Consider the following 9,614-nt stretch of genomic DNA (forward strand, 5'->3'; position numbering starts at 1 on the left):
GCCAGAGTCTCCTAGTTCTATCCACTCCAATACTTTCTGCAAAATAGGTGCTTAATCAAAAAAGTTTATCTTTTTGCTAAATATCAGCTAAACAAAATATAACTAAACTAGCACCTATCTCGAGGGTTGTGGTGAGGATCATGAAATAACATTGATAAAAAATATATATTTAGCACAGTGCCTGGAACAGAGTAGACAAACTTTGTAAATGCTCAGCCCCTTCCAGTCTCTTTCCCTTTTTTTCCTTCAGGGGAATCAAATTTGCAAGTTGGCACTTAATGGGAAAATTATGTTAATTTTCAGAGAAGTAAAGAAAAAAATAAAGCTATCAACAAAAACCAAACACAGATACAATAGTATTCTTAAACCTTGGAAAGAGAGAAAGCATAAAATGTTTTTCCCATGAAAATAAACTGAGCCAATTAGTTTACAAGTCAGTCCTAGTAAGAGACTACAGATGCTACTACACACTAATGGTATGTGTTCATCATCCTATTTTCAGACACACAGGCAGCCAGGAAGAAAAGATCCTCAGTTTTGGCAGAAGTCTGTATGAAAAAGAAAAAAATAACAACCCCAAAAACATACTGCTACTTATACTAAGAATGTGAAGCTTTTGGACAGTCAAACCTAACAGCTTTTATTAGTATAATTAAATTATTTTATACAAAAATGATTGAAGAATCACCTACATTTTTAAAAAGTCAAGTATTCTTTTGTACAATGAAAGGAATATTTCTGTGGTCTTTTTTTTTTTTTTTAAAGAGTCACATTTCACTGAAGCAAGATCAGGAGGTGGCAACAAATTACACCCAGATGTGAAAATCTGTACTAGGTTCAAGTTCAGCAACTTGGAAAGCAGACTAGCTGCAATTTCCTTCTAAAGACAGATCGGCCATTAAATATTTGTGATAATAGCCTTTGGTTTCTTCCTTTCTTTTTTCATAAGGATAATGGAAAGCAAAATAAAATTTACACACAAAAAAATAACTTTTCTAGTTGAACAAAACAAGAATGAATGCAAGGATTTGGTGTTTACTGTAAAGTTTCTTGGAAAAAAGAGAAAACTCTAAATCTCAAACTTTAAAAAGTCACGTTTCCAACATTCACCTTTAGTAATCCTTTACGAGTATGAAGTATTTATCGTGTTGAAGCACTCAACCCAGATAGCTTTAAGCCACAGTGCATCTAAATATCTGGCAATGAATGTAATAAAAGATGCATTGACAAAACTCTGTCAAGAACTAATCAAACTGGTCATTTATTCCTGGACTCTAGAGTTCTTATTTGTTGTGTCATGGGCCCCTAAAGTAGATGGTGAAGCTTATGAATCCCTTCTCAAAAGAAGGCACAAAATAAAAAATATAAGATTACAAAGGAAACCAATTATATTGAAAGAATTTTCTAAATAAAAACAGTAGCAGCCAACAACTTTGGAGACACCCAGGTGAAGAACGTACTTGCTCTAGGGCCAAAAGCCTGAGAACTACCTAGAGACCCCTCCACACATACAACTATCTACAAGAAGCTGTCACTGTGCTAGAAGGGAGATACAACAAAAAGACTAAATACTGAGCTATTTCATTTAAGGACAGAAAGAGTCCTGGGGAATAACACATAAAAGCTCTTCAGGACCAGGATCTCACTGGTGGGTAATTCTCCATCCTTCTAGCTCAGTCCTCTCGGTGCTGACATCAGCAGCAAGAGGCCCAGATGTTTTCAGACAAAGCTCTATCTTTGTTGTATCTTAAGTTTAATTACATATCAAGAGAGGTGATTTTACCTGCTCTAATATTAACTCTTGATCATGTTAAGTCAACAGGAAATGCAATTTCTCAGATTTTCTTTACTAAAAAGTAGAGTAGAAATATTGTAACCAGAGAAAGTTACCCTCCTGAGGTAGCCAACTTAACCCTGCATTTGACAGCAGAAGCAAACAGAAAACCAAGTTGTGCAGCAAAAGATTCCTATAGACTCCCATCAAGAACCTAGTGGGTTAGAGCAGAATTAGGAAAACATGGAAATCATTTTGCTACCTTGGGGGTGGGGGTGGGGAGAAACAGGGCATAGAGATTGTAATCCCAGAATACAAAAGTGGATAAGGATTGTACTTTGTGAACAAGGCAATGATCACAATATAGGAATTTCTGAAATATAAAAATGACTGTAAATCTATACTCAGGAGCTTGCTAATAACTGTCAAAATGATCATGTGCAAAACTGAATTACCAAAAACAAAACAAATCCCCCCAAACCTAGCCAATAATCCCAAAGCACAAATTTATAGTCATTAATTGTACCATTAGGTAGTGCTAAATTCTACCTGTAAATCCTCTGTCCTGGTCTCCCCTCCCCCATTTCTTTGTTAAAACTTTCTTTTCTCAAATAAACTACTTATTACTTCTGCAGGTCTGTTGAAGGTTCATCCCTGCATAAGTCACTCTAGTGCCATTAAAATTGTGCAGTTAGAATAATGGTGAGGAGAATTGTTTAGAGAGGATGGCACTTAGCAAAGATTTGGGAAGTCATAAAGATGGGTCAATCAGGGATTGGTAAGCTCAATAAGGAAATATGATTTTTGGTTCTGTATGAACTCTATTCTGCCAAATGATTAGTGGAGGAAACACTTCTCAAGATAAGAGAAGAAAGGCTATGCATTTCTGTAATTTAGGCCAAGGTTTCTCAATCTATGTTGCACAGATCCCTGCAATGTTCTGCAAAAACAGTCATAGTGTTTGTGAAGGGAAAAAAATGAAAAGACAATGTGAAAACTCAATGCAAAACACTTTCAGTCATGTAGGGACTGATCACAAATTGATTTAAATCCATACCAAAAGTTGGCTTAGGTCACAAACAGTTCCAATAGTATATGATGGATGACAATTCTTATCAGGGTACATGCAAAGTTAATAGGCATTCATTTACATTCTTAATTTTATTACTAAAATTTTCATATTAGTGCCCATTGTGATTAAGTGGATAAAATAAGAAAGTATGAAGAGGAAAAAAAAAGTGTTATTATTAACCCCGACACTTGATGATGAAACAAATAACAAAATCACAAATACAAAAGAAATGCAAACACGACAGTTCACTATAATGTGGATTTATTTCTAGTGATTCTGATATGGAATGTACATTGTCACAAACTTTTCTTAAAGTTCTGACAAAGTTATAAGAAGCATTTACCTTCAGAAAAGTAAATTTAGAAACAAAAATTCATAATGGAAGAATGTGATTTTTTTTTTTTTTGGAAATAAAAAAAGATGCATTTACATGAAGGAAAAATGAAAAACGTTGTAAAATGTTTTACCAGGTGACTTACCATATACAAAGTTGTTCCCAATTACAAAAATGTTATAAATAGTGAGGACAAAACACTTTGTTTAAGTTTTGTTTCTCATACTGTCAAATTTCTATAGGATCTTGGAGCTAGAACTGTTAAAGAGCCCAACCTCCTCATTTTTGGAGGAAATAGAAGCTTGGGGAGGTTAAGTAACTTGACCAAAGAGTTAAAGGTAGAAAGTAGATTATATGTAAAAGGCAGGATTTAGACCTCAGTCCTTTGTCTCCAGTTAGTACTTTTGCCACCGAACCCCTCTATGTTGAATAAAAATTGCTATGAAACAAAGTTTAAAATGTATTCTTATTTTATACGGGACCATTAATAGTAAGCATAAAAACATTAATTTCAAAGAGTTTACTATAAGGTTATCCCAAAGGTTTATTTAAAATAAAGAGTTTTTCTACTATAAAAAGTTTAAACACTACTTATTTGGAAACCAAAAGAGATCAAGATGGCAAAGACCTTCAGGCTTTCCAGCCCGGAAGGCAGTCTGGTGATCCAGGATAAAAGGCTTAGTGCTGAGGATCCCAGAAGTCTCCAACAGGCACCTTCAGTCCCTGAAAGGGCTGGGCCTCGGCCCTGCCAGCACCAGCAAACAAACACACACATTCTTCTCTGTGCAGACGCCCCACACAACACAGCCTCTCTCCGGAGTCTGTTTATTTAAGAAACCAAATGCTTTGATGTTTTTGTAGAAGTTGTGGAGTTATGTGTAAAGAAGAAGTTAGTGATAGAAACATGGGGAGGAGGTTTAAAAAAAAAAAAAAAGGAACAATTTATAGCTATGTGAATCAGGGGTTCAGAAAGTAGATAAAAATTGTCGAATGATCTGAATGTAGAGTCAGAAATTAAAATACAACTTGGGTAATGTTCTGGCTTTGGACAAGACATTTCACTGCTTTAAAATGGGATGAATACTTGTCCCCAAAGGAGTTCTTAAAGGAGGAATGTTTTGAAGCAGCACATATTTATAAGTTATCTGGAACTTAATCAAATTTTCTTTCATATATACAAAACATTATCCATGCCATGAATGTAACTTTTGCTCCTATCAGTCATTTTATATATGTGTACGTATATGTATATTTTTTATCATTCATTTAAAAAAACTTGAGTTTAAAATTCTCTTCCTTCCCCCACCCATTAATGAAAGCAAGAAATATGCAAAACATATCATCATATTAACCATGTCGAAACAATAAAAATAAAATTTAAAAAGTATTCTTCAATCTGCATTCAGACTGCATCAGTTCTTTCTCTGGATGTGGATGGTATTTTTCATAAGTCCTTCAGAACTGTCTTGGATCATTACATCGATCAAAACAGCTAAGTCATTCACAGTTGATCATGGCACAAATTGTTGTTACTATGTACAATGTTCTCCTGGCGCTGTTCACTTTACTTTGCATCAATTTATATAATGTTTTCTCCGGTTTTCTGAAACCATTCTTTGTGCTTCTCTTTCTTATAGCACAATGGTATTCCATCACAATCAAATACTACAACTTGTTCAGGAACTTCCCTGAAGAGTATCAGTTAAAAGCATAGTATGAAAACAAGTAATAGGCCCAGGAAAAGAATAAAATAATAGAATTCCAACATTTCAGGTAGCAATTTTTTTCAAGTTAAGGAATTTTAGAAATCGTGTCTACTTGTTTTTTTGGGCAATTCTCTCCTTGTACTTAGTAGGACTCAATCACTTTATTTCTCTACACAAGACATTTATAATGAACGATTCCTCAATGGGAAAGATAAATACTAATTTCAATTAATCAAAATATACTTGATAAATATGGAAATATGTTTAGAAGAACTGCACTGTTCTTCTAGAAGAACAGTTAACTATGTTCAACCTATACTGGATTGCTTACTGTCTAGGAAAAGAGGAAGGAGAGGAGGGAGAAAAATTTGGAACACAAGGTTTGGCAAGGGTGAATGTTGAAAGCTATTTTTCCATGTATCTTTAAAAAATAAAAAGCTATTATTATTTTGAAAAAATTTAAAAACAAATCAGTATCCCGAGTAAAAATACAGGAAAAAATTTCCCAAAAATAAATGGCTGGAAAGACAAATTGTTTTTATATCCACATGTCTTTTAAAAATATGGAATATTAAATATCAGTTCTTTTCAATATTTTGCAATATTTCATTTGATTTTTCTTTCAAGGAAGATTGGAGACCAATATTCTAAAAAGCAAGATCAGTGTTATGATATATAGTATCATTAATAGTAGACATTAAGAAAAAAAAAACAGTTTATATAGGCATATAATTTGGTAAGACCCTCTGGGGTTTAATTTTTTTCTACATTATTTTGCTCTTTTTAATGGTAAACAGCAAGAAATCATAAGAAGTACCAATCCAAGTTAGATAATAGAATCCAGACATTTCCAATAGTGGAAAGAGCAGTGGTTTTGTTGCCAGATGACCTGAACTTGAAACATGGCACCAAAACTGACTACTGATGTGACCCAGACATCAATTTTCTGCAAAAGAATGGGGAAGGATTAGATGATTTCTAAGACTGACTGCTCCAAGTTCTAAAATACTGTGATTCCATTCCCCATTTTTTACCAAGGAATCAATTTGCCCTTAGACAAGAAAACTTTTCTCAGTCCTCTTTCATCTATATAACTGGGGATACAATTCAAAATTGCTCTAGCTCAGCAGTGTCAAACTCAAAAGGAAACATATCCCTGGGGCTGTACATTATCTTAAATTCACATTACCTATGTTATAGCAAATTGCTATTTATTGTTAAACATTATCAAATTACATTTTAATCTGGTTTGGGCTGTATTCTCACTTAGAATTTTGCCAGTTTTGCTTCTGCAGGATTTTGACACTTCTGTTTTAGCACTACAATAATATTTTTATTTTACAGCTCCATAAATGGAGTTGATCGAAATTGTATGGACAATGATGTCCAAACAATGAAATCTAGATCTACTAAGAGGTAGAAAAGAAATGATTATTAAAGAACCACTTTTGGTTACTAAGTTAGCTGCCCTGATCAAATATCCTAAGTTTAAAGTAGCATCAGACTAAACAACAAAACAAAACAAAACAAAAACCTGTTTTTTTTATTAGAGCATATTAATGTGAAATAAATTAAAGATCCTTGAAAACAAACTAAGGATAATAAATGTAAAACAATTATAAAGCTATTGGGAAGGGACAAGATCACAGTAAGACTATAATGATCAAATTAAAAGCTGAGGGAATTAATAGCTGAACTTAAAAAAATGTCATGACCTCTCCTCACAAATCTTATATCTCCTATTCAACTAATTTGATATAAGAGATTCCAGACTCTCTCAGACCAGCTTTCTTAATTCTTAATCTGTTGCTTTAAAAAGTAATGTTGATAAAATGGTCCTTTCACCATGGGCAAATAAGCGTGAACAAACAAAAAGCTGCCTTTACAGTGGGCAAATAAGCATGAACAAACAAAAAGCTGCTTAGGCCAGACATATTTACAGGTACTGTGGTTTGGAAAAGGGAAATCTCTCACTGAAGGAGTACATCCAACAGCAGCAACTGTAGCGGCCCTGAAGGCGGGATAACCACCAAGGGAGGAATTAGGAATGTGAACTAGGAATGCAAAAGACTAGCTGACCCAAGGAAAGAAGCTGTGAAGGGGAAAAGTGGAAAAGATGTAAACCATAGTTCTCAGCAGAGCCTAAGCAGGAAAGGGATGACTTAAACTTTTTTTTTTTTTTTTTGCTCTACAGAAACTTTCCACATTTTCAACAGTAATATCATCCTACTGTCACTAGTAATCTGTGATCAACTGCCTTCTTAAAAGCTCAATTTAGATACCTTCAAGCAACCACAGACTGCATATTTAGTCAGACTGTTTCTACATGTAAAATTTGTGAATGTTCTGAGTCTTCTAGTTCAGTAAGACATGTGAGGGCAACATGACATAATGGAAAAGCCCGGTTATTATAACTGAGTTCTGCTTCTGACCCTTATTAGAGAGAGACAAATCCCTTAACCTCTCTGACCTTCAGTTTCCTCTTTTCCCTATGCAGGAAAATGCTGAGCCAAATGGTATGTAAATGGTTAGATAACTAGCACCACATTAAGAGAGCACATTCTGGATTCTGATTTGGAGATCTGGATATATGAAAGATGGGTATAGAAAGTAGTAGTGAACATGAGTTTTTCTCCAAGATGAGTGAAAATGATATCAGGGAATAAGATAATAAAATATACCAAAGACAGACAAGAAAATAACAAATAAAAACAAGGCTTCATTATTATTATTATTATTATTTTTTAACAACACAGGCTAAGGCTGTCTATGTTGTACAGAATTAAGGGAAAGTAGGCAAGGGCCGGAAAACGATTGGATTACAAAGAAACTGTCCTGTAGCTTATTCCTATGGAGAGATGGCATGACATGGTAGAAACACACAGAGCTTGGAATCAGGACCTGGAGGTGAGTTCTTCTGCCCCTAGTGTGCGACTCGTCAAGTTCTCAGCCCGAGTTTCCTTCTCTGCAACCACTCACTTCTCGGAGTTGTGAGGAAGAAGGCAGTCAAACTCCACATAAATGGAACTGATCGAAATTGTATGACCCTTGCCCCCTGAATATAGGAAGAACTGCGGTTTTTAATGTATCTTATTTGCAAAATTATGTCAAAGATTTTCAACCGGCTCTGGACATTTTGGGCAAAGCTCCTGGTATTTGGGGAGATCAGATACCATGGAACAGAGTTCAGACCCCATCCTTTCACTTCTAAGTAACTTTGATCATGATTTTTTTTTAAAATAAGTTCAAAAGACTCACTCTCCAACTTCTGAATGCCCAAGTGAAGGCACCAGAAAAATTAACAACAGTAACGCCCGCAAAGCCACGAAACAGTTGTTTCCCCGCAGCTCTTTCCCCTGGGATCCGGGAGATCACGCTCCATTGGGGGAGGCGAGTGGGTGGGAGGCTGCTAACCGGGGAAAGGTGCTGAAGTGCCTTACTCTAAGGCGGATGGAGAGGGACGGGAGGGGCCGCAGGAGAGAAAAACTACGCTCCCCACCCCGCACACGTTACCAAAAGGTCACATGAGAAAATAAAGACACAAGAAGACACCCCAATGGCGAAACACAAAACCAGCGGAACCAGAACCTGCCGCACCCCCTGCCCCCACCCGGGATGCCCAGTGCGAGGTTCGGCGGCTCCGCAGCCAGGGCTGGGCACCCCCGTGGGAGGCCCGACAGCACGTCTGGGGGTGCTGGGCAGGAGGGAGGAGGAGGAACAAAGTCTGCAGGATCTGATGCTCCCTCCCCTGAAATCTCGGCGCTGGGGGACGGGGGGGCGGTGGGGGTGGGGATGGCGGGGGAAAGAAGAGGGAGTTTAAAGGCCCGGGGCTTCCCATCCCGGGGAGCGGCGGGGAGGGCCCCAAGCTGACACGTCAAGCGTCCCACCCCACCCCCGCTCGGCCGGCGGGAGGCGTCGCGGGGGCGGCGGAGGAGAAGGCCGGGGTCCGGGTCGGGGGTGGTCTCACCTGGTGCGTGTTGTTGACCAGACTGGCCTCGAAGCCCTGTAGCGGGCTGCAGCCCTCGTCCTCCCCGCTCGCGCTCCGCTGCCGCCGGCCGCCGCCGGGCCTGTCCTCGGCTCCCCACACAGGGCTCCCCAGCGAGGGGCCCGGCTGGCGGGCCAGCAGTGCAGTCCGAGTCCCGGCCGCTAGCGGCTGCGGAGCGTCCAGCCGGTCCCCGCCTGGGCCGGCCGGGACCGCGGGCAGCAGCAGGAGGAGGCCGAGACCACGGAGCCAAAGCGAGAGACCACCGACGGCGGCTGCAGCAGCTCCCCGGGGCGGCTCCATCGCTGTCAGACGCCGATGCCGACACCTGCAACCTCAAACGCCCGCTCCCCTCTTCGGCGGTCCGCCACACCCCCTCCACTGATCCTCGCCCTCATTGGCTGTTGCCTGCCGGGCCTCTCCGGCCCCTTAGGTTAGCCTGCAAGTCCGTCTCGCCGGTGCCACTCCCCATTGGCCGGCGTCGCCTCCAGCTTCGGGCGTCTTCGATTCGGACGCCCAGGCACGGAGCCGATTGGCCGAGAGGAGAGGCTTTTCCAGTGGCTTTTTTGATTGGTCGAAAGGGGCTGAGGTCATCGTTCCCCCTGCCCCGCGTCTTCGTGGCTAGGCTCGCCGAGTTAGAGCTGGAGAAGACCCCGGGGAGGCTGCTGTCCTCGTTCCGGCACTTTGCCGTAGCGGCCCTTCCCCCTCCCCTGGCCCCTTCAAACCTGAAAGCCAAGCCCCCGGCT

At 39.6% G+C, this 9,614-nt stretch overlaps 1 protein-coding gene across 4 annotated transcripts in view; it reads right to left on the bottom strand.

Annotated features, from left to right (window-relative positions):
• Positions 1–9,200, bottom strand: part of SORT1 (sortilin 1) — a 70,120-nt gene extending 60,920 nt beyond the window's left edge. For 3 of the 4 annotated variants that reach the window (XM_074262899.1, XM_074262896.1, XM_074262897.1), the window contains exon 1: positions 8,854–9,199. In XM_074262899.1, the coding sequence (XP_074119000.1) occupies positions 8,854–9,171 (318 nt within the window). In that variant the 5' untranslated portion in view covers positions 9,172–9,199. Of the gene's footprint in view, positions 1–8,853 lie in introns of all 4 variants that reach the window. The other variant, XM_074262895.1, reaches the window with a different exon arrangement.
• Positions 9,201–9,614: the final 414 nt, after the last annotated feature.

Source organism: Sminthopsis crassicaudata, chromosome 4 (assembly GCF_048593235.1).
Source record: "Sminthopsis crassicaudata isolate SCR6 chromosome 4, ASM4859323v1, whole genome shotgun sequence".
Lineage (NCBI taxonomy): Eukaryota > Metazoa > Chordata > Mammalia > Dasyuromorphia > Dasyuridae > Sminthopsis > Sminthopsis crassicaudata.